Here is a 27622-nt window from a genome sequence, read left to right as displayed (position 1 = left end):
CTTTGAGCACTGAGCCTGCCCAACCTTACCTTGTTGCATGCTCCCCGTAGCCCGTCCAGTGCGGGGAGGTGGAATAACCCGCACTGGGCTGTGTTGGCGAACCGGGGACACCATGCGTAAGGCTGGTGCCATGTACACCGGCCCGAGGAGACGTACTGGAGGCCAGATATGTTGAGCCGGCTTCATGGCACTTGGCTCAATGCTCACTCTAGCCCGGCTAGTGCGGGGAGGTGGAATAACCCGCACCGGGCTATGAACACGTACAGGAGACACCATGCGCTCTACTGCGTAACACGGTGTCTGCCCGTACTCTCGCTCTCCACGGTAAGCCCGGGAAGTTGGCGCAGGTCTCCTACCTGACTTCGCCACACTACCCTTTAGCCCCCCCCCCAAGAAATTTTTGGGTTGTACTTGCGGGCTTCCAGCCTTGCTTCCGTGCTGCCTCCTCATATCGTCGCCTCTCCGCTTTAGATGCCTCCAGCTCCGCCTTTGGACGGCGACACTCCTCTGGCTCTGCCCAGGGTCCTTCTCCGTCCAGAATCTCTTCCCATGTCCAATCCTCCTTGACCCACTGCTGCTGTCGTTGCTGTCCGTTAACCCGCTGCTTGATCTGGGTTTGGTGGGTGGTTCTGTAACGATGTTCCTCCTCCTCTTCATCCGAAGAGGAGGAGCAGGGATTCGACCAAAACGCAGCGTTGTGAAATGACATGATTTTTAATTAACAAAACAGAAAACACGAACGAACACTTGAATAGTTACAAAACAATAAACGACGTAGACAGACCTGAACGACGAACTCACATGAAACACGAAGAACGCATGAACAGGAAAACTGACTACATAAAACGAACGAACAAACAAAACCGAAACAGTCCCATGTGGCGTAACATAACACAGACACAGGAGACAACCACCCACAACAAACAATGTGAAACAACCTACCTTAATATGACTCTCAATCAGAGGAAACGCCAAACACCTGCCTCTAATTGAGAGCCATACCAGGCAACCCATTAACCCAACATAGAAAACACATAACATAGACTACCCACCCAAAACTCACGCCCTGACCAATTAAACACATACCAAACAACAGAAAACAGGTCAGGAACGTGACAGAACCCCCCCCTCAAGGTGCGAACTCCGGGCGCACCCCTACAACTCAAGGGGAGGGTCTGGGTGGGCATCTGTCCGCGGTGGCGGCTCCGGCGGTGGACGAGGACACCACTCCACCACTGTCTTTGTCCCTCTCCTTCGCGTCCTTTGAGTGGCGACCCTCGCCCCCGACCATGGTCCAGGAACCTTCACTAAGGCCCCTCCTACATAGAGGAGACAGCTCAGGACAGAGAGGTAGCTCAGGACAGAGAGGTAGCTCAGGACAGAGAGGTAGCTCAGGACAGAGAGGTAGCTCCGGACAGAGAGGTAGCTTAGGACAGAGGGACAACTCTGTACTAATGGCAGCTCCGGACTGAGTGGCAGCTCCGGACTGGGTGGCAGCTCCGGACTGGGTGGCAGCTCCGGACTGGGTGGCAGCTCCGGACTGGGTGGCAGCTCCGGACTGAGTGGCAGCTCCGGACTGAGTGGCAGCTCCGGACTGAGTGTTAGCTCCGGACTGAGTGGCAGCTCATGACTGAGTGGCAGCTCATGACTGGAGGGCAGCTCATGACTGTAGGGCAGCTCATGACTGTAGGGCAGCTCATGACTGGAGGGCAGCTCATGACTGGAGGGCAGCTCATGACTGGAGGGCAGCTCATGACTGGAGGACAGCTCATGACTGGAGGGCAGCTCATGACTGAAGGGCAGCTCATGACTGTAGGGCAGCTCATGACTGTAGGGCAGCTCATGACTGTAAGGCAGCTCATGACTGTAGGGCAGCTCATGACTGTAGGGCAGCTCATGACTGTAGGGCAGCTCATGACTGTAGGGCAGCTCTGGCAGCTCCTGACTGGCTGGCGGTTCTGGCAGCTCCTGACTGGCTGGCGGCTCTGGCAGCTCCTGACTGGCTGGCGGCTCTGGCAGCTCCTGACTGGCTGGCGGCTCTGGCAGCTTCTGACTGGATGGCGGCTCTGGCAGCTCCTGACTGGCTGGCGGCTCTGGCAGCTCCTGACTGACGGACGGCTCTAGCGGCTCCTGACTGACGGACGGCTCTAATGGCTCGGGACAGACGGGCGGCTCTAATGGCTCGTGGCAGACGGATGGCTCAGAAGGCGCTGGGCAGACGGATGGCTCAGAAGGCGCTGGGCAGACGGATGGCTCAGAAGGCGCTGGGCAGACGGATGGCTCAGAAGGCGCTGGGCAGACGGATGGCTCAGAAGGCGCTGGGCAGACGGATGGCTCAGACGGCGCTGGGCAGACAGATGGCTCAGACGGCGCTGGGCAGACAGATGGCTCAGACGGCGCTGGGCAGACAGATGGCTCAGACGGCGCTGGGCAGACAGATGGCTCAGACGGTGCTGGGCAGACAGATGGCTCAGACGGTGCTGGGCAGACGAGCAGTGCAGGCGGCGTTGGGCAGACAGCCGACTCTGACCTGCTGAGGCGCACAGTAGGCCTGGTGCGTGGTGCCGGAACTGGTGGTACCGGACTGGAGACACGCACCTCAAGGCTAGTGCGGGGAGCAGGAACAGGGCACACTGGACTCTCGATGCGCACTATAGGACTGGTGCGTGGTACCGGAACTGGAGGTACCGGCTGAGGGCACGCACCTCAGGGCGAGTGCGGGGAGAAGGAACAGTGCGTACAGGGCTCTGGAGACGCACAGGAGGCTTGATGCGTGGTGCCGGAACTGGAGGTACTGGGCTGGAGACACGCACCACAGGGAGAGTGCGTGGAGGAGGAACAGGGCTCTGGAGACGCACTGGAAGCCTGGTGCGTGGTGTAGGCACTGGTGGTACTGAGCTGGGGCGGGAAAGTGGCGCCGGATATACCGGACCATGCAGGCGTACTGGCTCCTTTGAGCACTGAGCCTGCCCAACCTTACCTTGTTGCATGCTCCCCGTAGCCCGTCCAGTGCGGGGAGGTGGAATAACCCGCACTGGGCTGTGTTGGCGAACCGGGGACACCATGCGTAAGGCTGGTGCCATGTACACCGGCCCGAGGAGACGTACTGGAGGCCAGATATGTTGAGCCGGCTTCATGGCACTTGGCTCAATGCTCACTCTAGCCCGGCTAGTGCGGGGAGGTGGAATAACCCGCACCGGGCTATGAACACGTACAGGAGACACCATGCGCTCTACTGCGTAACACGGTGTCTGCCCGTACTCTCGCTCTCCACGGTAAGCCCGGGAAGTTGGCGCAGGTCTCCTACCTGACTTCGCCACACTACCCTTTAGCCCCCCCCCCAAGAAATTTTTGGGTTGTACTTGCGGGCTTCCAGCCTTGCTTCCGTGCTGCCTCCTCATATCGTCGCCTCTCCGCTTTAGATGCCTCCAGCTCCGCCTTTGGACGGCGACACTCCTCTGGCTCTGCCCAGGGTCCTTCTCCGTCCAGAATCTCTTCCCATGTCCAATCCTCCTTGACCCACTGCTGCTGTCGTTGCTGTCCGTTAACCCGCTGCTTGATCTGGGTTTGGTGGGTGGTTCTGTAACGATGTTCCTCCTCCTCTTCATCCGAAGAGGAGGAGCAGGGATTCGACCAAAACGCAGCGTTGTGAAATGACATGATTTTTAATTAACAAAACAGAAAACACGAACGAACACTTGAATAGTTACAAAACAATAAACGACGTAGACAGACCTGAACGACGAACTCACATGAAACACGAAGAACGCATGAACAGGAAAACTGACTACATAAAACGAACGAACAAACAAAACCGAAACAGTCCCATGTGGCGTAACATAACACAGACACAGGAGACAACCACCCACAACAAACAATGTGAAACAACCTACCTTAATATGACTCTCAATCAGAGGAAACGCCAAACACCTGCCTCTAATTGAGAGCCATACCAGGCAACCCATTAACCCAACATAGAAAACACATAACATAGACTACCCACCCAAAACTCACGCCCTGACCAATTAAACACATACCAAACAACAGAAAACAGGTCAGGAACGTGACAACAGTCTGGAGAAGCATTTACTTCTCTGGAGGTGACAGAGGAAGTGGTGGTTCAGAACAGGAAGTGGTGGTTCAGAATAGGAAGTGGTGGTTCAGATCAGGAAGTGGTGGTTAGGAGAGTCATCTGGGGGTCAGATAGGGGTCAGGGGTATCCTTGTTGTTGGCAGATAGAACAGTCACAAAGCCTGACAGACATGCGAGACATGTGTGTGATGTTTTCAGCACTAGCTACCTGCTGGAAAAATTGTTGAAACAACAAGGTCTTAGATAGAATGCAGTACAGCTGGGAAGATGTGGCAAGGTTATTGTTAGTCATAGCAGGTTACTTTAGAATCTCATCTCTTATGTACCTAGAAGGCCATTTCTATTCAACATTGAACACGGTTCCTTCTTCCTCACAGGGTGACAAAGGTATTGACGGATTCCCTGGGAAACCTGGTGTTCCTGGAAAAGATGTGAGTTGTCATTTTCTGTTTTGCAGGTGCATACCGACGTTTAAAGAAGAGAAAGACCTGAATATTTCTTTCACTGGTAATAACTGCTCATTTCAGAATGGTGTTTTGTTTTGATTTACTGTCTAGGGTTTGGGAGGTCTGACTGGCGCACCTGGAGCCGCTGGAGTGAGAGGGGAAAAGGTATGGTCTTCTCTCTATCAAACACTGTAATACAACACATGATCATGAACAATACAGTATGTGAATCGGGACAAAACTTTCCTCAAAGAACACTCAAGAAAACACATGAAACAAGAGTTGATATGCTATGCATCATTTTAGGATTGATAGGCTGAAGGTCTTAACCAGAGAGACTCGCAATCAGTGCATTAGCTGGTAAAACATTCACATAATATCCCAATCAGTGCATTAGCTGGTAAAACATTCACATAATATCACGATCAGTGCATTAGCTGGTAAAACATTCACATAATATCACGATCAGTGCATTAGCTGGTAAAACATTCACATAATATCACGATCAGTGCATTAGCTGGTAAAACATTCACATAATATCACGATCAGTGCATTAGCTGGTAAAACATTCACATAATATCCCAATCAGTGCATTAGCTGGTAAAACATTCACATAATATCACGATCAGTGCATTAGCTGGTAAAACATTCACATAATATCACAATCAGTGCATTAGCTGGTAAAACATTCACATAATATCACAATCAGTGCATTAGCTGGTAAAACATTAGCATAATATCTCGATCAGTGCATTAGCTGGTAAAACATTCACATAATATCACAATCAGTGCATTAGCTGGTAAAACATTCACATAATATCACAATCAGTGCATTAGCTGGTAAAACATTCACATAATATCCCGATCAGTGCAGGTAAACCTTTAAAAAAGAGAGGTTATCTACAAAATCTTTCGCCAGACTGAACTCCTAAGTTACAGTCTGTGTTTTCCAGACGAACCTCTGTTTTCCAACCTCTTTTCCCATCATCCCCCTCTTTTACCATCAAAGGTGGCCCATTAATCTGTCTGATATGATAACACATTAATATTGTCTGTCTATAATTACACACACGCACACACACACACACCTCAAGCACTGTATGAAAAGTTAAACTTCGCATAACACTACATACCAGAAACTACTATTGCTCTTGTCATTGAAATTAATGTATATTTGCCATCTGAAATATTACCCCATAAACCACACAAATGATTTAAAGAGACAACTTTTCAAAACGTTTTTTAAATTCCTGTCTGGTTTCACTGTCTTGCAGGGAGAGATGGGCCCTGCTGGAATGCCTGGGGATATGGTAAGTATTTGAACGTTGTGTACTGTATACTCCACTAGCATGGATGCCAATGCCAACCTGATACAACGTAGAGTGATTGTAAAAACACATACTGAAAATGTTATTTAAACCACACAGGTTCAAAGCGAGGGCTTGAAGGGAGTGGATGTGAGTACATGGATATAGTCATTTTCTCTTCATATTTTTCTGTTCAGTATTTTGTGCATGGGTCTGTATCTTTAACACTATCAACTGCATTACTAAGTCTCCATCTGTTGCCATAGAATAACAGTGTGTCATGTAAGGTCATGAAGGAAAGTACACTAGATTGCACAGAGGTTGAGTTACTACACAGTAATGGCTGCAGTAACATGGACAGTATAATGCTCCTGTGACGTACAGTATATTGTTATTAAATGATGTCTGTCTCTCATGGACTCTGACTCTGTTACGTCTTTCTGTCTGTTCTGTGTTCCAGGGACCTCCAGGACCTCGTGGCCCTCCAGGGCCTGACGGCCCCCCAGGACCCCCTGTAAGGAACCACAATTTATTACTTCCTCTGTAGACCCCACCTTGATCTTTATCCCAATTATGTTATCTGTATAGATAACAGACGAATGCAAAAAGGCCCACTGGCTCTATAGCTTTACGAGTCAAAGCTGAGGTAGAAAAATGACAAGTGCTTTTTCCCCCCAGGGTGCACCTGGTCAACTTGGTTTACCTGGCGAACCTGGAGAGTTTGGCCAAAGGGTAAGAGTTTAACCTTTGTTATAGGATTTACATGCCTTTGATTACAGTTATACTGTAGGCCTACATCTAACCTCACTGGTACTTTCGTCATAAGAGGTTTAGGCGTGGCACAAACAGGTTTCCTCCCATATTCTCAAAACCATAAAGCTAACTTTCTCAACATGGTACTCAAAAGTAAAACATGTTTCTCTCGGTATCAAAGCACTGTAGTCATAGTGACTGCATGTTGACAGTACACAGTAATCTGTATTACAGCAGTACACAGCTGTTGGACTGCTGTTGGAATCGTCCCTTTGTTTTTCTACAGGGGCAGAAGTCAACTGTCTCACAGAAACAGGGATGGTGTAAAAGGTTTATGAACCTTAACATCCGTGTCGATATCCTAACAATAAATACACGGATTATACAAGAAAATGCCTATGATAACATTACACCGTCATTTTCTGTATTGCCATTGTCGATGTGGTCTTTCTTGCACATATCTCTGGATGCATTTAATGGGTTCATGAGCAGCTTAACGGCTGACTACTCTCTTGCCTCCTGTTGTGGTGGAACCACGTATATACTCCTGTACCTTCAATATGTCAAACCTTTCAACAGTCACATTCCCCTATACTGTACGCTGTATGTACATTCTAGTCATTCAGCAGACTTATTCAGAGCGACTTACAATGAGTAGTAGATCCACCGCTTCAGACCTGTCAACAGTCCTACCCCAGGAACACCACAAAACACTACAGAAGGCTGTAACAGAGACAGGAAGCCTTGCTCTGACAGTAGTGACTACCCAGCAAGCCGGGAAGATTCCCAGGATATTAGCTAACATTTCCATTAAGTTGTATTTAGGGTTTTATCTAACAATTCAATTTGTTTTATTGGCATGACATCACAATAACGTCCCGATTTAAAAAATAAAATCCTCCAGAAAATGTTCAAATCTGTCAGTTTAAGCTAGAGATATCAGTTTTTTTGCATGGTATGCGTCTCAATCCAATGCATCCGTCTATGTTGCACATCTGCATCTGCAGTGATAGGTGACAGAGATAGAGCGGTGTTTGTCAGACCATGAGACATCCCGAAAATTGGTCTTCTCTCAAAATTGTCTGTAGCGTCTGAATGGCCTACAAAATAGTATGACCCCTCTGTGGAAAGATAAGACTCTCCGTTTTGCTCTACGACCCCCACAAGCGTCTTGGGTCTCGTCTGAAGTCGGTACAGCCGATCTGCCAACTTCTGTCCGTAGCGACCGAACAGTTTGGGGTACACACTAATATGACCCCTCTGTTGTTGTTTTTTTGCACTAGGATGCTCACAGGCCTCACAAGACTTGTCTGAAGGTCCCCGGTACCAGTTTAAAAAAATTATGGAAGTATATATGGACACTGAGCCAAAAATAAACGGTTAAATAAATGTAAAAATGAATTCTGGGGGGATACTTCAAGGGGTCTTAAAATTCAAAATCCAATAGCTAAATGATCCTTGGTATGACCTTCTTAAAACAATTCCATATAGCTTAGTAGAACCCGCCCAAGGTTCATATTAGGTTTCCAGGTAATGTAATAACAAAATGGGTTCTGGGAATGGACCGTTTTTGTGTTATTAGAACGTTTTGGGAATGTTCATAGAATTAATTTTGGTTTGCTGGGTAATCTGACTGAGCCAGACCTCCTGGAGCGAGCAGTAGGATGTAACATCAGCTGGAGTTTAGATAGCACACAGTTGATGGAATGAGATGTTTTCTAACTATGACAAAAGGGGCTCTATCTGTCACTGTATTGTGTTGAGGAGTACCTTTGTCATTGCAATACATTTAGAAAATGATATGTTTCTCATATGGATGTGGAGATGTCACTGTAGTTGGCACAGTATGGAGAAGGCATCACCCTATCTCTGTAGTATTGACATGTTTTGTCATTTAGCAGACACTCTTATCCAGAGCGACTTACAGGAGCAATTAGGGTTAAGTTCCTTGCTCAAGGACACATCGTCCGATTTTTCACTAGTCGGCTCGGGGAGTGGTACCAGCGGCCTTTCATTTACTGGCCCAACGCTCTTAACTGCTAGGCTACCTACCTGCTGTTTCCTCCTTGTATCTGCTATCTCTACTGGAGCTCTTAGTCTAGCCTGTTAACTGTGGGGTATTCAGAGCGGACCCCATGGCCTAGTCCTCTCTGTTCTGTTCAACACTACAGTTAGTTACAGCTTGATCTATTTTCTCCGGTTACCTTTTTGGCTGTTCTGCTGTGGCTTGTAGCACTTAACTGTACCTCAGTGTTGTTGTTACTGCTGCTGTGAACTCTGCTGCGGTGTGATGTGGGAAGGTCTGAGTGTGTGTGTGTGTGTAGGTGTATTGAGGATGTGAAGTCACTGAGGGGACGTCTGCTGTGATAATGGGGCTGTCATGGCCGACACGGTTCTCCTGGTTCCTCAAACACACGACAGCCATCATCAGTCAACTGTTTCCCTGATAAGCCTCAAAGAATTGTCCACCCCCCATCCTTTACATATATCAGTCACAGCACTAAGGCCGTCTCAGGTTAACCATGACTTTGTAGCTTAAACAGTCCTGCAGAGGGCAGTATATCACAGTTCAGAGAATGAGAGGGAGTTGAATACAGGAGTTGCTAGATCAACAAAGGTTTTAAAGGGTTGATTGTACTAAGTGAATAAACATGTTTTCCTGCACAGGTTTATTTTCTCCCATTGTGACATGTGTTGATGTATGATGGTTGATTTTTTGTCTATCTTTTTCAGGGCAAGAAAGGTGAAAGTGGATTACCTGGTGTTGATGGGCTACCCGGACCTCCTGTAAGAATACTATTTTATGTCTATGTGCTATATATTGCAGGTACTCTTTATTGTGTCCTACAGTATCAGATCATTTACAGATATATTCCATGACAAAACAATCTGTTGGACCATGAAGGCTATGTGTAATAGTATGACTCGCTGCTTCATAAGATCTCTTTTTGATATTATGAATGGAGTATGTGTCAGTTATCAGCACAGCTGTTATATCAGGCTCTGGCTCATTGAAAAACAATTTCTTCTTGATGTTAACTACTCACCAGGGACCACATACCTGACATTACTGCTCTCTCAACACTAGCTTCAGTAAACACTTCCACTGGAGGGAAAATATGCTCTGCCACTTCGGGAACTCATCCATATGACATCAATTAATTTAGATTCCATATCGCTCTTAAAAGCAATAATTAGCGCCTTAGGGCCTGGACTTTTTCCTGACCGTGTGACTAGCCTTCCAGGAATAACTCTTGATATTTCCACAGCTTGGAGCTATGACTGAATATCAGGCCAACCTAGAATGTCTTGCCTGTTGGACTGAGGTTGATGACAGTCTTTATTGATGATGCTGTCTCTCTTTATAGGGTCCCCAGGGGCCTCCTGGAGGGCAAGGAAACCCTGGACAAACTGGACCTCCTGTGAGTTCTGTGCACCAACAATCCTTTACATTGAAGGCTGTACAGTGCAGATGTACTGTCAGCTGTCATTCCAAAAGCTCATAGAGGAAATGAAATAATAGAAAGCTAAAATATATGTATATTCTTTGCTCAGGGTCTACCTGGTGAGATTGGATTTTCAGGGAAACCAGGAGAGCCTGGCAAAGCTGTAAGTTTACTCTATTTTGTTTCACATTTGCATGTTACATGTTTGACATGTTATATGATTCACTGATGTACCATTGAGTTGTCAAAGTACTCATGTCCCAGACGTATCCCTATATAATATTTATTGTTGAAAGGGTTTACCTGGAAACGATGGGCTGGACGGAGTTCCAGGAAATGACGGAGACAAGGTCAGTGTAGTAGTAATAGTGATTCATGTTTCCTAACCAACTGAATGTTTCAGGTTTTTATTCCTTACTAACAGTAAGGAAACATCTAATAACATGTAGCATTCCAAAGGCATGGAGGACAGTGTGCCAGCGTGTTATCCCTACTGACACGCTTATGTTCTCAGATTGTTGTCACATGGTAATGCCATGACCAACCTTCTTTCACAACCTATTTGCAACGTTGTGACAACGTAATGTGTTAGTTGGGATAATATCTGATACAATACCATAAATGTATAAAGCTGTGATTTTCATTCATCTCCATAGGGGCCTAGAGGAGAGTCTGGATTGGATGGCTTCCCTGGTAAACCTGGTCCTAAGGTACAGTGATACTACTCTTTGTCTGTGTCCAAAATGGCAACCTTCTTCCTAAATAGTGCACTTCATAAAGCTCTGGTCAAAAGTAGTGAACTGCATAGGAATTACAGTAGGGTGCCATTTTAGATGCAACCTATGTCTGGACACCCTGGCCATATCAATGGCTCGTCATAAAAGTGATGCAGCAGACTAAAGTGTATATGGAGTCTATAAAGGTGACTTTTAAAGTATCCATTTCACTTGAGCTGGAGGGATTGTTAAATAGGAAAAGGAGTAGTAAAACTAAATTAATGGCATTATGTTTCAACTCAGGGAGTTGGATAGAAACCTTCTGAGATATACCTGTGCATCAGTGGAGGCTCCTCAGAGGAGGAAGGGGAGGACCATCTTCCTCAGTGAATTTCATAAAACAAAAATGGTAAAACATTAAAAAGTTATCCTTTTAAGATAAAACTATACTAAATATAATCACGTCTCCACATAATTGATTAAAACACACTGTTTTTCAATGAATGTCTACAGTAGCCTCAACAGCACTCTGTAGGGTAGCACCATGGTGTAGCCAGAGGACAGCTAGCTTCCCTCCTCCTCTGTGTACATTGACTTCAATACAAAACCTCGGAGGCTCATGGTTCTCACCCCCTTCCATAGACTTACACAATAATTATGACAACTTCCAGAGGATGTCTTCCAACCTATCAGAGCTCTTGCAGTATGAACTGACATGTTGTCCACCCAATCAAATGATCAGAGAATGAATCAAGTACTGAAAGCATAAACTACAGCTAGCTAGCACGGCAGTGCAAAACATGTGGTGAGTAGTTGACTCAAAGATAGAGAAAGACAATAGTTGAACAGTTTTGAACGAATTAATTTCTTCCAAAATGAAGGAGAAGCAAGAGAGAAATATATATACTATAGTGAGAGTGTCTTTTTTTAACTCTCAGTTTCACTTAGCTAGCAAATGGAGCTAGCTAGTTTAGCCTACTGAAACACCCTGCTCAAAACCGCCCCCCCAAAAACCACCCTGCTCAAACAGAGGGATGCTATATTAGCTAGCTGGCTATGACTATCCAACAGAACACTGGAACTCAAGTCAAGCTAAGCTTTTGGTTTTGCAAGTGTATTGCCACCAGGCCCACCGGTGTAACTGCTTACTGACTGTACACTGTAACGTTACTGCAGCGTTACTGTAGCGGGTTTACCTGCGCGTTAGTTCTATTAGCTATGCTGACTATGACAACGATGTACTCTGTGTGTAGAGGTTTGGCTTGGAACGTTTTTTTCATCTGGTCACATACATCTGATGTGTTGTGCATTGAAGTCCACAAGCAAAGGGAAGAGGTGAGAGGAGAGCGCATGGATGCGAAGACTACAACGGGACTGTGTGTTTACGCTTGATCAGGGGTGTATTCATTCTGCCGATTCTGTTGAAAAACGTTTCTTAAACGGAAGCAAACGGAACAAAACGGGGATAAACATACTTGCATTTGTCCAATAGAAACTCTCGTTTGCAACTGTTGGATAGCTAGATTTATCAGCTAGATGCAGGCAAGAGTGTGCAAGTGTCACTGTGTCACCTCAATTTTGTCTCTCGACTTGTGTTCACGTACGTCGTAAACTTTCATTCATAGGCTAGGCTGGAGCAACCTCATGATGGGTATAGGGAAAATTCGAGTATCATGTAGAAGCCTAAACGTATCGCTGTTACATTGAACTGGGTGAATGCAATATGAATGACAGTCATCCAATATGCTGTAATGGAAATAAGGCCATGCTCATTAAAAAAATCGTCCAACCTTATCTTAAATGGCACTGACTGCCACTGCTGTGCATTTATAGACTTAACATTTTATTATTGCATATGGCTCCTTACAGCTCCCCATTTGAATGCAAAAGGCTATGCTTGCAAGGTAGTTAATAGACAGTGCTACAGAAATGTCAAGCATGGTCTGAGGAATCGTAGGATCTCATGATGATTGAATGTGTCACTCCTATAGGGTGAAGAAGGACCACCGGGACCAAGAGGACCTGGAGGAGAGAGTGTAAGCCAATAATACATGGCTATCACCTTAAATCATTATACTCAACTCAAAGTGCCCCATCCCACATGCTCTTAATCTTTATCTGTGTGTGTGTGTGTGTGTGTGTGTGTGTGTGTGTGTGTGTGTGTGTGTGTGTGTGTGTGTGTGTGTGTGTGTGTGTGTGTGTTTTACAGGGACCAGTTGGTTTAACGGGACAACCAGGGGTCGTTGGACCAAGAGGAGAGAAAGGAGGACAGGTGAGTTTGATCTCATAACCATCATTAAAGCCACATTCCTGAAATGTGTGCTTCAGCCCAACGGCAGCTCACATCTAAATCTCCTTGTGTACTACGGTCTTGTTTATGTCTTGTGTTTTCTTTTTTTAGGGTGACAGGGGACAAGATGGCTCTCTCGGGCCAAAGGGTGACAAAGGTGACAAGGTAAGACAGAGATATGAGACGATAGATCTGCAAAGACTCTCATGTAAACAGCTAGCTACTGTGTGTCACAACATCCTTTAAATGCCGTACAATCCGTACGTGCGATTAAATGCCGTACGTGCGTTTTGTTTGAAGAGGGATTGGATAAGCATGCTTATTAGAATAAAAGCTATGTTAGTTGCATGAAAGATAATTCCTGCTTGTACCAGAGGGTGTATTAGTCACAGAGACTTCCTCTCCACTTTGTCTCACTAACTACCACCAGGGGACTAGTGTGTTGTAATGAGCTAATTAACATTCCCACACTGTGTGTGTGTGCGTGTTGCCTCAGGGTGACACAGGACCCAAGGGAACTCCAGGAATACCAGGAAATGTGAGTAAAGTCAAGGGATGTTGAATGGAGCAAAAGACCACATTAAGACACTGTAATAAACCTCATTGAAGGACACAACGTATTGCAGTAAATTTGAACTGTGAAAATTGACTTATCTGTTATCCGAATAATATTTGTGTCATGCATATATGATTTTTTTTTTTTTAATGATCCATGTACAACTAAGCAAACAAAAAACTTATTGGAAAAGTGTATTGCAATCTGAGGATGCTTGTTGGATAACTTGTCTCTATCTGTTGTGTTTTTCTCTCAGGTGGCCAATGTTATCCCTGAGCCTGGTGAGCCTGTAAGTACTGTAGAAACCAACAAGATCTCACTGTCTTACTTCAACTTATTCAGTATTCAACTTTTGTCCAGGGGCAGTTAAACCAGAAAATAAAACATTTAAACCAGTGTCTAGCACTGGGATTGAACCCGCGATCCTTAGGGGCTGGAGCGCGCGATTTCAGGCCGCTAGCCTACTAGATGTAATAGGCTCTCACGTAGACCCCAGTGGACTGTATTGAAGGCATTTCCTGACATCCTGGGGACCTGGAAAAAAGTTGAATACTGAAGTCGATCTGGTGTGACCTGGCTGGTAGAAACTGCTCTGTGTGAGAAATGTTCTTCATGCCTAATGCATGTATAGGCATTTTTTATGTAGTGTTTAGTTGATGCAAAATAACAGAGTGTGGCCAGTCCTAGAAACTGTACACAACACGTATTACTATACAGCTAGATTTCCCAACTTGGACATGCGTTCATCCTTTTTCTTTCTCCATAGGGAAATCCTGGAGCGAGAGGAGAAAAGGGAGAGCAGGGGAATCCAGGAGAGATGGTGAGTTATTCAGAATAAAATGAGCCTTTTACCAAAGGAGTAACATTAGGCTGCATTTTGGGAAAATCAGCAATGCTCCAAACTCTCCACTAGATGTCAGTAGAGATGTGAATCGATTAAAGTGCCCCCTTTATTTGGTAGAGTCAAATGGACATCAACCATGCTGCACTTCCAGTGCTCTCTCTGTGTGTACTAAAATAGTGACAGCACTCCACCACTAGGGTGGGCACTGTGTGTTTGGCTTTTAAAGGAATCATCTGGCATTGCAAAAGAGCAAAATACGGTATAATTTGTTTGATGTTGAACATAATTCTGGGGATGTTACTAACCTGTTTGTTGTCTGAAGGGTCAACGAGGACTGCCTGGTGAACCAGGCTTTAAAGGACTGGCTGGACCACAGGTAAGGAGTTTAATCAATCAGTCAGTCAGTCAATCAAATGTTATTTATAATTGGACACTCACCTATTCACAACCCATGTAGTAACAATAACATAAGTTGGGCACTATAAAATCCATTTAATTTTGGCCTAATTCTGTTTTGTTAGAAAAACAACAAAAATGTATGTTCTAAGTCCAATACAATGCTTAAACCACACCAGGAGACAATTTGTTACGTCTGGGAAACATTGTAGCCTAGTTACCCTTTATTTCAAGTGGGTACCTAGCAAGAGGCTCTTGTTTAGCGGTGGTTTTGCACAAGTGATGGTAGACTTTGCAAAAGAAATAACCTGAATTGATGAAATAATCATGATATCTTTCTGCCAGGTAAGCATAGGATACTTTGTAGTTAACATTTCATTGAGAAGACGGTTTTCCTTAGCCTCCTCGGTAACGGCTAGACAAAGTGGTAGAGAGGGGCATTCTCATGCTGTTGGGTCTTCACAAAGTTGCAGGAAATACGAATCACTGATGCATTCTATTCATGTCTTATGATAAACCTGGACAAATTAAATACTTTTCAATACATTTAGTTCATTCCCTGCTAAGCTCAATAATAAAAAATATATTGTTGAAATCTGTTTTAATGTCTGGATTCCGTGATTCCGTCGGCGTTCTCTGCACCGTATATTTTATAGGACTCTAAATAAGGTGTCATCTATTGGAAAATGGAAAATCAAACTTTGACATAATTTGACATACAATAGTGAATGATTTCAGCGTCCTTCATATCCTTAAATGACTGGCAAGTTTGTTTGTTATCCCCTTCAATTCAGGGCCCTAAAGGAGACATCGGCCCTAAAGGAGAGACTGGGAGACAAGGAGACCCTGTAAGTTTTGGGTCCTTAAGGCTGTATATTTGATAATACTTTTACATATAGACAGTTGTGAATGAAGCCTTGTTTTTCTTCCAGGGTCCTCCAGGATTGCAGGGTACGCAGGGCACCCGTGGACTGCCTGGCAATGTGGTAGGTTCATTTTGTGGAAATGACAACCCAAAAACATTTTAAACACATGGAATGTGTATGTTGGTGTTCGAGGACATCCCTAATGCTTTAAACGAACCTTTAACCTAACGTGTGCCCTGAACTTCTCTCTCTGTCTATGACATAGGGCATCCCTGGAACCCTTGGACCACCTGGAATAGCTGGACAGAGAGGAGAGAGGGTCAGTAATCTTATCACTGCTATATGCATCAAAGCACATGTGATCTCAAATGTGTTGTAATAGGGACATCATATTGTATCTCATGTGTTCTAGGGACATCATATTGTATCTCATGTGTTCTAGGGATATCATATTGTAACTCATGTGTTCTAGGAATATCATATTGTAACTCATGTGTTCTAGGGATATCATATTGTAACTCATGTGTTCTAGGAATATCATATTGTAACTCATGTGTTCTATGAATATCATATTGTATCTCATGTGTTCTAGGAATATCATATTGTAACTCATGTGTTCTAGGGATATCATATTGTATCTCATGTGTTCTAGGAATATCATATTTTAACTCGTAACTCCTATATTCTAGGGACATCATATTGTAACTCATGTGTTCTAGGAACAACATATTGTAACTCGTAACTCCTGTATTCTAGGGACATCATATTTTAACTCGTAACTCCTATATTCTAGGGACATCATATTGTAACTCATGTGTTCTAGGAACAACATATTGTAACCCGTAACTCGTGTGTTCTAGGGACATCATATTTTAACTCGGGTTCTAGGGACATAATATTGGAACTCGTAACTCATGTGTTCTAGGGACCTTCTATTGTAACTTGTGCTGTATGAATGACTATGCTATGGTTTCCAGGGAGAGTTGGGGAAGGAGGGTCGTGCTGGCCCCCCAGGCCCTCCTGGAGATGCAGGCATACAAGGACTCCCTGGCCTACCAGGGAAGGGCAAAGACGGACAGAACGTAAGACGCAGAAACATCACTCTTCATAAGATGTTCAAACCTCGTTGTTACGGCTAGCAGTTTCTCCTGTCTGAGTCACCACTATAACCAAGATCAAGAGTTTAGCCTGGTCTGGTGGCGCAGTGAGGGAAATCTCCTGACTGCAGAGTTAACACACATCTAACTTGACTCTAAGAAATATGAACCAGAGTTTGTTGGCACTTATCCAATCAGGCAATTAAAACCTCAGGCTCTGGAGTTTCAAATGGAAAGCCCTTCACATCCTGTACGGGTATTGGCTGCACATGTATATAAATCAACATGCATTTAAATACAACCATATTAAAATATGACTGGTTATGTTAGTACCGTACAACCCACATTATACAGTTATGCCAGTGATTTGACCTGGAACCTGTTTACTCATTTTCTACACCACAGGCATATGGTGATAGTGCTGAGAAAGCAAAGAAACAGCACATAGCCAGTTTGTGCTTTTATCACATGAAACTAATGAAGGAACCCAGCAGGACGGTGTACAGGTGCTGGGTGTGTGTGGTTTATAACAGTTCCATTTTACTACTGTCAGCTGCTGGCCCATAACACATAACCCTAGCCTCAAAAGTATTGTACAGGGGATATAGGGGCACATAACCGTCATGCATACAGCAGTACATTACACTAGTTGACTATTCTCCACTATGTTAAAGTGGTTTCTGTTACCGTAGTCCAAGGAGGTGGAGGACCACATGTCCTGCTATAAGACTTTAAATGCTTAGTGTTTGATTTGACCAGCCAGTGGGCTCATAATAGTGTTATGTGTGATATTATATTACAGGGTGACCCTGGACAGCGGGGAATTGAAGGACCTCTCGGACAGAAGGTAACTCATTTTTAAGTTGTGTTGGAGGGGTAGGGAGAAACAGTGCTTTGAAGCCAGATTCTATCTGGTGACAAAGCAAAAAATGATTATTCTCTAGCATAGGAAGAAAATGATTAATTTTGGTTGCACTAAAGCAATTTTCTGTGACACAATGATTTAACAACAACTTTTTGAGGAGCAGGAGAGAGAATTCTGTTGATTCTGCCTCTGTTGTTGTTAAACCATTCTCCCTGGTCACCTTTATGATTGCCACACTGAATACTGAAACTTCAGATTGGATTCTCTGTTAGAAATAAACACATGTGATGTATCTTGTCTGAGCAGCGAAGACCTGCAGAGATCAACAACCACTCTGCTCAGCACAGCAGAACTCTCTGAGCCAAACGTTACGATGTTACAGTAATGTCATTAGAAAGTATTGGCTATTGCATTAACAGGACACAATGTACCCTAGATGGATGGTGAACAAGGTTCTGTTAGTGTCTTACTGGATGGTAACCAAGGTTCTGTCTGTTCCAGGGCCAACCCGGATCCCAGGGACTTCAGGGTGTTCCAGGGGACAGGGGCCCTCCAGGAGAAGGCAAAGTCGGACCCCCGGTAGAGACACACACACACACATACACACACACGCAGGCACATTATTTTGAACATGTCTGAGAACATATGTATCTTTTACAGGGACCTTCAGGGCCCAATGGTGCAGTTGGATCACCGGTAAAAAACATTTTTTACATTTTGTCATAATTATGCTCAGCCTTAGTGTGACAAAGTGAAAACGTAAACTGAGTAATGTTCAAAGAAAAGTTCAACTGACTGCTGTTTGTTTCCTGGTTCAGGGCATGAGAGGTCTGTCAGGCGTCGCAGGTACACAGGGACCTGCAGGACACCATGGTTTACCAGGACGACCAGGAGAGAAGGGATCCCCAGGAGAGCCAGTAAGTTGACCAGTACAGTAAATGGGGTCGGAAACGTCCCAACAACACAGCAAACTGAGACCAAATATTGTACCTTCACTATACCGTACCTTCTTTGTCACGGCACTGGCTCACCAATGGCTCACCAATGGGGATGTACTCAAACGCATGATGTGATTATCAGTGTGAAGTGTATCAGTCCAATCAACCTTTGCATAATAATGGACGCAATCTCTTTCAGGGAGCAGCAGCAGACTTGTCAAATTTGAATCTGAAGGTAAGGAGGAGAACCCCATTACCATAGTACTGTTGCCTCTATCTTGTTAAATCAGCCTGACACGGACATATTCTTTCATCGCTAAGTGTTTCTCCTTGTCCTTCAGGACGTGTGTTCAGACTGCCCGGCTGGACCCCCGGGACAGCCTGGTCTCCCAGGGACACCAGGAGACAAGGGACCCGCTGGACCCCCAGGGAAGAATGGACAGGACGGGTACCAAGTAAGGACAAAGTCATAGTACCATGCTATTCCATCTGTTGTCTGATAAAGGTATCCCTTACTGGGAGATGCACATCCTGAATCATTATGAACCTTCCCATACCGCTTCTTCATGCTCGAAACACTGCAAAGGGGACTTTGTATAACTTCATAGAAGTAGTATTTCTCAGACAGCAGCCTAGGAGAAGAGCGAGGAGTCTCCTGTATCCATCACACTGTGTTTGACTGAAGTGTCGGTAAGCTAACAGCCTGGCTCTCAGCATCGTTAGGCTTCCTGTCCTCCGGGGGGGTGCAGTGAATGATCAGGACCTGGAGACAGGGCTGCAGATGGCCTTTTTAGAGAGCCAGAGATGGGGAGAGGGAGAGAGAGGGAGAAAGAGGGGGGGAGAGACGAAAGACAAACAGACCAGAAAGAGAGATGTAGAGAGAGAGCCGTTAGTTGCCCAGAGACTGATGGTGTCTCTGTCATTATCATTACAGGGCCAAGCAGGTCCGACCGGACCCACTGGACCCCCAGGAGCCAACGGAGAGAAGGCAAGTCCTTCTCAACCACACCCGCTTATCAACCACACACATTCATCTTCCATAGAATATGAATTATCGAGTTGAAGACCTGAAAACCTCCTGTGATTTGTGTGTGTTATGTCACCTGCTGTATAACACAGTGGCCAGAGGTGATATGTATTATTTGTTCTTTGTTCCACAGGGTGTGAAAGGGGATAGAGGACCCCAAGGAGGACCTGGAGACAAAGGTGAAACGGGTCACACCGGACCCCCTGGCCACCCCGGTGCTGCTGGCATCATGGGGAATCCTGTGAGTACCTGTACCTGCCTGGTGGTGCTAACAGAACCTACCATTATCCCATCATCTGTCAGCCTGCTCTTGTTGCTATTTAGTATTGCCAGTAGAATGAATGTTCTTTCTGACTCTTCCCTCTTCGTCTCTCTGTAGGGTAACGACGGTCAACCCGGCCCCATCGGTCCCCCAGGAGGCCTTGGAGAAAAAGTCAGGATGTTGTCAATGTGTTTTACTTCCAGACAGCATGTTACACTACATGTCATCAGTTTTCTACCGGCCACGTCCCACTGGCTGGCCGTATAGGTCAACTGGGATGAGTGTTGTGGCAGAGGACATTAATCGTCATCGTGCTGTTGTTGATTTATCATGGTTGAAACTGTGGAACTGTCTTGTGTTTGTTTTGTCTCTGCAGGGCAAGGAGGGGATGAAGGGAATCCAGGGGCCACCAGGTCTACCAGGCTTAATGGTGAGAAACAATGTTGATCAAGTTTTGTGAAGGACTCGAAATGACCTGCTAAAGACTTCAAATAGTATTGGTGTGATAGTAACAATACCACTATAACCTCGCTTTCAATCTGTCCATGGAAACACACGTGTCATTTATAGAGTGGAATGTGAATAAACAGTTTGAAACCCAAGGCTAACAACAAAAAGGCTAAATGCTGAATAACCTTGTTCAACAGGGTCAAATGGGTAAAATTGGCAAAGATGGCCGACCAGGAGAACAAGGAGAACCTGTGAGTACACATGATATGGCCTGACTATATTCCCAGGATATTCTGTATGTTCTGTATATCCTGTTGGGGCTTGATCAGCCATAATGGTCCCTTTCTATACATGGCACAATATGTGTCCCCTTCATATTTACCTGCACATCATTCCCTTGGTGTGAAATCTAACTCTGTGTTGTAATTTCAGGGTAAACAAGGAGAGACAGGACCAGCAGGACAACCAGGTCTCAGGGGAATGCCTGTAAGTAACTAGGTCCTGTGTGGCTCAGTTGGTAGAGCATGGCACATGCAACACCAAGGTTGTGAGTTCAATTCCCATGGGGGACCAGTAAGAACAAAATCACTCTGAATTAGAGCATCTGCTAAAATGTAAAAGTGAATGTAACTAAGTGAGGATTATTTAAGACTGTGGCTAATGGAGATATATTAAGAGAACATTGGTGGTGTATTCATGTTGATCATTCTTTCCACACAGGGCTTCAAGGGTCACAGAGGAGAGCCTGGACAACCAGGTTCAAAGGTCAGCCCATCTACTCCCATGTCACAATTCTCAACACATTGTTGATGACTAGGAGGCTGTAATGTGGTGACTATGAACGTTAGGCATATGTCTTCCCTGGTCTGTCAAGATCAAATAATCTCATGCTCAAAATTGTGACACATGCCTACTCTCATTAAATGTCTCTCAGCTCTAGGCTACAATATCTGCCTCAATAGCGTGTCTCAATATAGTGTGACCAATAGCATGCCTCATTACTGAGACACAGTGCCAGGCTCACATCCCCTCTAGCCTGTTCTCTGACAGAGATGGACCGCTCATGATTGCAACTTCCTTATGCCATCGCTGCCCTAGTGCATCACCAATAACACGTCTCTTAAGAGAGGCTTTTGTTACATAGACTGCTGTCTACCGCCACGTTAACCTATGGATTTTATAGACCATATTGGATGTATAAAAGTGTCTCGCCTTGACCCCAGACTCGAAAGAGAGGCCAACTGTGAATGGATTGGTTGCGTTGATTAATATGTTTCTGTGTTCGACCAATCAGGGTGAAGATGGAAAGGAAGGACGTAACGGACCGGAGGGTAAACCTGGCCAAGACGTGAGTGAGAACACTAATATAACCAATCATAACTCTGTAGTTATCAGCATACAGGGAATGTCTTAATAATACATGCGTTGTGTTTGTTTGTTGAAGGGTAATACTGGACCACCTGGACCAGAAGGCCTGGCTGGCCGGAGAGGGGAGAATGTAAGTCACCTTTATGTTATACTGCCTTTATCTGCTGACACCAGATTCATCACGATGACAACCTAGCTAATAGAAAGTGACACTGTCTCTCTCTCTCTCTCTCTCTCTCTCTCTCTCTCTCTCTCTCTCTCCCTCCCACTTTTTCTCTCTCTCTCTTCCACTTTCTCTCTCTCTCTCCCACTTTCTCTCTCTCTCTCCCTATTTTCCTCTCTCTCTCCCACCCTCCCTCCCTCTACCTCTGTCTCTCTCTCAAGGGTAAACCTGGTGAACCAGGACCTTCAGGAAAGGCAGGAGCCCCTGGTACTCCAGTGAGTGATCATTTATTTATATACAGCAGTAAATGCTCTTAACATTGCAGACATCGTAGTCGTTGCTTCTGTGAAAACAGAAACATGCACATGCAGTGAAATGCTGTTTGTATTTAACGAAGACAGCAGCTTCCTCTACCCTGTATCTGGTACTCTACAGCCAGCCCCACCAAGCCCTTGTAAATATGAATATTAATCGCTTGCAGCTGTTTCATCTCCCACTGCAAGATCTTTTATGAGATTTACCTCCAAGCGTAGCAATGTTCACAAGAACTTCAGATAGCTAAACATTATGTTAATCTCACCAAATCCCTTATAACGAGTGGGGCTGCATCTGTGTTCCAACTACAGTATGACTACAGTATGACTACGCCATGTGAAAGACACAAGTCCCCATGTTTCTGTGTGTATTACAGGGTCAGGCTGGAGCCAAGGGAGACCCTGGGAACCCAGGATTACCAGGCTTTAGTGGTCCCAAGGGACCGTCGGTAAGTAGGGATTCCTGCTCCTTTTTTATGTAAACATTATCACTAGGGTTCTAAGCTACTGTTGCCAGTGGTGTAAAGTACCTAAGTAAAAATACTTTAAAGTACTACTTAAGTCTGTTTTTGGGGGTATCTGTACTTTACTTTACTATTTATATTTTTGACAACTTTTACTTTTACTCCACTGCATTCTTAAATAAAATATGTACTTTTTACATTTTCCCTGACACCCAAAAGTTGTCGTTACATTTCAAATGCTCAGGCAGGACAGCAATATGGTTAAATTCATGCATCTATCAATATAACGCATTGTCATCCCTACTGCCTCTGATCTTGCGGACTCACGAAACAGTGTGCTCCCGGCTATCCATAAATTAATTAAAAACAAACCAAGTAGGAAATTTGAGTACTTTTTCAACCACTACTTAAGTACATTTAAAACCAGATACTTTACTCAAGTAGTATTTTACTGGGTGACTTTCACTTTTACTTGAGTCATTTTCTATTAAAGTATCTTTACTTTTACTCTTTTCCTGTCTGAGTTGATGTTCTGCCATAAGAAGATTGGAAGTTGTGATGCAAGCGTTTCTGATTTGATCAAATGTATTTCTATATACATGTCTCAGCCTTCGATCTGTCTGTCTATCTAGGGTCCTGCTGGTCCTGTCGGCCCAGAGGGGAAACAGGTAAGAACCATTGGTTAAGGGCTTGTAAGTAAGCATTTCACGGCGCATGTGACAAATAAAATATGATTTGATTTGATTGATTGGTTTGTTGACAGATTTCTTTTGAGACATATTTCAATTTTCATCAGATACTTTTAGCGTCTTTACAATGGATATAATGTGGGACGTGGATTGGGCGAAGTCTCCCTCACAGCACATTATATCAACTCTATCTGTTTCACAGGGTATGTCTGGCAGAGCAGGAGAACGTGGAGTCAAAGGAGAGAGGGTGAGTTCATACAGGACACCTGCCCAACCAATGACCTTAAACAACATTGTTGATATTGTCTCTGAGTGTGTTTTGTTGGATGTCTTTGTAGGGCGACTCAGGTGGGAAGGGAGATAAGGGACCTGTTGGAGATCCAGGTATGCCTGGTAACCAGGGGCTCCCAGGTCGTAAGGGCCACACAGGGATGATGGGTATGTCCGGGCCCCCAGGAGAGGTGGGTCTTACTGGGCCTCAGGGAACATCTGGAAACCCCGGACAACCAGGACCACGGGTGAGTAGTGACTTGAATACTTGCAGTAGCCCCCCAGAGTTAACCGCCAGGTTTTAGCTCAGCAGGTGAACACAGTCTTGTGGTTTACAGAATACTCTGGTTCAATCTCAGTCACAGTCAAAGTGCTATAGAAAATAGTACAGACAGAGTTAACCGTCAGGTTTTAGCTCAGCAGGTGAACACAGTCTTGTGGTTTACAAAATACTCTGGTTCAATCTCAGTCACAGTCAAAGTGCTATAGAAAATAGTACAGACATCTACAACTCGATGATGTAAACATCTAATTTCTCCTTCCACAGGGAGAGTCACCATCACTGGAAACAATAAGAAGGCTGATCCAGGAGGAACTAGCGAAAGCGCTAGATGGTGAGACTGGAGTATTGTTAGGAACAGTGGGACATTAGTGCAATCTGCAATGTATGCAAAGTTCGTTTGACCTCAAATGAGCTGTGCAAGTCATAATCGCGTGTGTCCGTGTGTTCCCCCTCCAGCCAAAATGGCGTACCTGATGGCCCAGATCCAGCCGGCCCATGTGAAGAGCACGGCAGGTCGGCCCGGACCTCCAGGCCCCTCGGGGAAAGAAGGGAGCAACGGTCGCCCCGGACCACCAGGGGAGCCTGGCATGCCTGGGCAGAACGGAGGAGACGGCATGAGGGGACCCATGGGTCCTAAAGGTAACTGATCCAAAGTGAAGTCCCATTGTTTTTGGTCACACTTCCTGTAGTTATTGGTTCAGATAAACACACTGTGAGAGCATAATATTAGAATGTAATATTGTCAAAACACTACATGAGAGGTTTCAGGTTTCCACCATACCCAGAAAACATGTTTTACACCCATTGATATTAGTCGCCTTTGGTGGTCTTGATTGAGGTTCTCTTGATTCAGACACTGTCTGTAAGAACATCATTGTGAGTGTTGTGTCTGTCATCTCTGTGACATCCAGGTGAGAGAGGATCCAGAGGAGAAAAGGGAGAAAATGGAATTGGACAGAGAGGAGAGACTGGACCATCAGGTCCTATAGGTACAGTAAATCTATTACAGCAATATATCAATATAATGTCTCTATTACTACAGTATCATTCTAAATGGATGATTGTTTGTATCCATCTTGAGATCCTTTGTTGCTAAACTATGAGCTATCCAGCATGAGTGGGGTGAGTGACTGACATTTGAACTTCCTAAGAAAGCAGCAGTTGCTTCATTGTGACTCTTTGCCATTCATTTTGCTATTCCACCCCCCAGGACCAGCAGGTATGCCAGGCTATGGTAAGGACGGGCAGCCCGGGGCGGCTGGAGCTCAGGGAGAACCAGGGAACCCTGGTCCCCATGGCCAGGCAGGCCCCAGCGGACCCCCAGGGCAGTGTGACCCCTCCCAGTGTGCCTACTATGCCAGCCTGGGAGCACGACCCCACACCAAGAACGTCAAGGGGAATTAAAGAGACAGAGACACACAGAAGGTGCGTCCGATATGGAAACATCTAACGGGAATAAGATGCCATTTCGGAAGCAGCCAGAGAGCTACAGGACCCAAGTCCAGATATTTATGAACTGGGATGTGTCAGGATGAACCAATAACTTTTCTTTCTATTACGATGTATCTTCTCAGTGTGGAGGGAGCTCGAGAGAAGTGTGCTGCCTTTGTTTTTGTTTTTTGGGGGGGGGGGGGGGGGGGTAAATGACCAGGGGAAGTGGGTGTGGAGGGTTGAGGGGCGTCTAATATTTGGTAATGTCATCATCAAGAATTACACAACTTGTTCAATTTAGACGGACTGTCATTGTTCTTATCCGTCTCGAAGGACCATGTAGAAGACCACCGACTACAGTCATGCTTACTGGGCTATAATGTGGCAGCACGGAACCAGGCCTGGGTTCAAATAGTATTTGTTTTCGCTTGATTGAGCTTGCCTCACACAATGGAACCCATGGAATAGTCCCCAAAAGTGCAAACCCTGCCTATCAGCACTTTAGGCAGGCTCAATCAAACGCTCACAACTATTTCAAAGAAAATGAAAACTATCGGTACCCAGGTCTGGTAAGAGATGGAGCCACAGTTACAGAACGGCTATTTAACTGACTCCAAATGATGCCATAATAGTGGTGTCAGTCTCCCAGTGTACACAGTCGTCAGCCCGGAATGGGTTTAGCATTAGATTTAACGTCAGCCCATTTGTCAGTGTCCACATCATTGATCCAGAGGTAGGCATCTCCTCTGGAGTCAACTGGTAATTATCCAATCAACGGTTTTATCTACTTTATTTTTATTGATGGGAAGGAAGATTAGCCTTGGGGGGGAGGGGGGGGGGGGGGGGGTGACTAAGGCACAATCTAAAATAACAATACTGAGTTTCATGGGAGGATCTTTAATGAGCATGTGGATGGTGGTGAACAACTTAATGCTTTGTTTTGTTTTGCCTTGCCGGTACGCTTATGATAGTGCAATTGTCTTGAATAATGATAGCCAGGCCACCAGTACTGGTCAGGGTGAATACTGAGCTCTTAGATTATCTGGGTATCTGTAGAGCTCTTACTAGAATGTCCACCTTATTACAAACTCAGATACTGTGTCAATAACAAAACCATTTGTGACAGCTTTAATTGCCTATTTGTACGATGTTCATTGTTCTACCAAAGGGAATCAAACTTCATGAATGCATGTAAGGCTGTCAAGTAGACAAAACCCATAAGACTCTTTCAAAATGAAATGGAAAACTTTAAAAGGAAAACTACATTTCCCCTTTCGTTTCTACCTAAGTCTCTGATGATTCCACAGAGTCTGGCTGTAAACAGTCTGGAGAGAGAAGGTACTAAAACCACAGCCTTTGTTCCAGTCGTTCCTCAAAAGTTACTTGTTTCCTGGGTTCACGCCACGTTCTCTTCCTCCTGCTCATTAGTCTGTCGGGGACACAGTGACTCAAATAAAGACATTGTTTTAACTAAATGGTTAAGTGCTATACAAAATGAGTTCCTTCTTCCCTGTGTTGTATATTTTGATTGGTAAGGTCAGTGAGTATTCTGTCTGAAGGATGTGTTCCTCACTCAACCCACGCCCCCGGCGGACCAATTATACCTTCTCTAAAACTCACAAGACTGATCGAGCGAGAGAGAGTCAGTAAAAAAATACAATAGATAGCCCACTGCTCACTCTAGGGGAATTGTTTTGGCTTGAAAAAGGCGAAGAAATGTAACGCATCAACGTTGATGTTACGAAATGTTAATCGGGTCACCAATAAAGTCAAATAGATATATTGTCTTTTAGACTTTCCTTATATGAATGTGAGCCTGGATCCAGCATGTATTTCTAGAACACCCACAGTGTTCCAGAACACAAGCCAACATCCAGTATTCCAGAACACAAGCCAACATCCACAGTGTTCCAGAACACAAGCTAACACCCACAGTGTTCCAGACACAAGCCAACATCCAGTGTTCCAGAACACAGGCCAACACCAACAGTGTATCAGAACACAAGCCAACACCCACAGTGTTCCAGAACCCAGGCCAACATCCACAGTGTTCCAGAACACAAGCTAACACCCACAGTGTTCCAGAACCCAGGCCAACATCCACAGTGTTCCAGAACCCAGGCCAACATCCACAGTGTTCCAGAACACAAGCCAACACCCACAGTGTTCCAGAACCCTGGCCAACACCAATAGTGTTCCAGAACACAAGCCAACATCCAGTGTTCCAGAACACAGGCCAACACCAACAGTGTATCAGAACACAAGCCAACACCCACAGTGTTCCAGAAC

The 27622-nt window shown here is 45.1% G+C and overlaps 1 protein-coding gene across 1 annotated transcript in view; it reads left to right on the top strand.

Moving 5' to 3' along the window:
• Nucleotides 1-25306, top strand: part of LOC120026847 (collagen alpha-1(XXII) chain-like) — a 66596-nt gene extending 41290 nt beyond the window's left edge. Inside the window, exons 17-62 of the mRNA XM_038971556.1 lie at nucleotides 4470-4523; nucleotides 4650-4703; nucleotides 5813-5848; nucleotides 5966-5995; nucleotides 6306-6359; nucleotides 6524-6577; nucleotides 9332-9385; nucleotides 9967-10020; nucleotides 10154-10207; nucleotides 10341-10394; nucleotides 10701-10754; nucleotides 12752-12796; nucleotides 12970-13032; nucleotides 13162-13215; nucleotides 13547-13588; nucleotides 13863-13895; nucleotides 14373-14426; nucleotides 14773-14826; nucleotides 15641-15694; nucleotides 15779-15832; nucleotides 15978-16031; nucleotides 16690-16794; nucleotides 17612-17656; nucleotides 18176-18253; nucleotides 18335-18370; nucleotides 18493-18591; nucleotides 18812-18847; nucleotides 18954-19067; nucleotides 19547-19600; nucleotides 19773-19880; nucleotides 20019-20072; nucleotides 20278-20331; nucleotides 20549-20602; nucleotides 20784-20837; nucleotides 21072-21116; nucleotides 21646-21699; nucleotides 21796-21849; nucleotides 22104-22157; nucleotides 22574-22645; nucleotides 23293-23328; nucleotides 23552-23596; nucleotides 23688-23867; nucleotides 24167-24233; nucleotides 24359-24541; nucleotides 24814-24891; nucleotides 25113-25306. Of these exons, the coding sequence (XP_038827484.1) occupies nucleotides 4470-4523; nucleotides 4650-4703; nucleotides 5813-5848; nucleotides 5966-5995; nucleotides 6306-6359; nucleotides 6524-6577; nucleotides 9332-9385; nucleotides 9967-10020; nucleotides 10154-10207; nucleotides 10341-10394; nucleotides 10701-10754; nucleotides 12752-12796; nucleotides 12970-13032; nucleotides 13162-13215; nucleotides 13547-13588; nucleotides 13863-13895; nucleotides 14373-14426; nucleotides 14773-14826; nucleotides 15641-15694; nucleotides 15779-15832; nucleotides 15978-16031; nucleotides 16690-16794; nucleotides 17612-17656; nucleotides 18176-18253; nucleotides 18335-18370; nucleotides 18493-18591; nucleotides 18812-18847; nucleotides 18954-19067; nucleotides 19547-19600; nucleotides 19773-19880; nucleotides 20019-20072; nucleotides 20278-20331; nucleotides 20549-20602; nucleotides 20784-20837; nucleotides 21072-21116; nucleotides 21646-21699; nucleotides 21796-21849; nucleotides 22104-22157; nucleotides 22574-22645; nucleotides 23293-23328; nucleotides 23552-23596; nucleotides 23688-23867; nucleotides 24167-24233; nucleotides 24359-24541; nucleotides 24814-24891; nucleotides 25113-25306 (3012 nt within the window). The remainder of the gene's footprint in view (nucleotides 1-4469; nucleotides 4524-4649; nucleotides 4704-5812; nucleotides 5849-5965; nucleotides 5996-6305; nucleotides 6360-6523; nucleotides 6578-9331; nucleotides 9386-9966; nucleotides 10021-10153; nucleotides 10208-10340; nucleotides 10395-10700; nucleotides 10755-12751; nucleotides 12797-12969; nucleotides 13033-13161; nucleotides 13216-13546; nucleotides 13589-13862; nucleotides 13896-14372; nucleotides 14427-14772; nucleotides 14827-15640; nucleotides 15695-15778; nucleotides 15833-15977; nucleotides 16032-16689; nucleotides 16795-17611; nucleotides 17657-18175; nucleotides 18254-18334; nucleotides 18371-18492; nucleotides 18592-18811; nucleotides 18848-18953; nucleotides 19068-19546; nucleotides 19601-19772; nucleotides 19881-20018; nucleotides 20073-20277; nucleotides 20332-20548; nucleotides 20603-20783; nucleotides 20838-21071; nucleotides 21117-21645; nucleotides 21700-21795; nucleotides 21850-22103; nucleotides 22158-22573; nucleotides 22646-23292; nucleotides 23329-23551; nucleotides 23597-23687; nucleotides 23868-24166; nucleotides 24234-24358; nucleotides 24542-24813; nucleotides 24892-25112) is intronic.
• Nucleotides 25307-27622: the final 2316 nt, after the last annotated feature.

This window comes from Salvelinus namaycush, chromosome 32 (genome assembly GCF_016432855.1).
Source record: "Salvelinus namaycush isolate Seneca chromosome 32, SaNama_1.0, whole genome shotgun sequence".
Taxonomy (NCBI): domain Eukaryota; kingdom Metazoa; phylum Chordata; class Actinopteri; order Salmoniformes; family Salmonidae; genus Salvelinus; species Salvelinus namaycush.
This window is presented reverse-complemented; position numbering and strand designations above follow the sequence as displayed.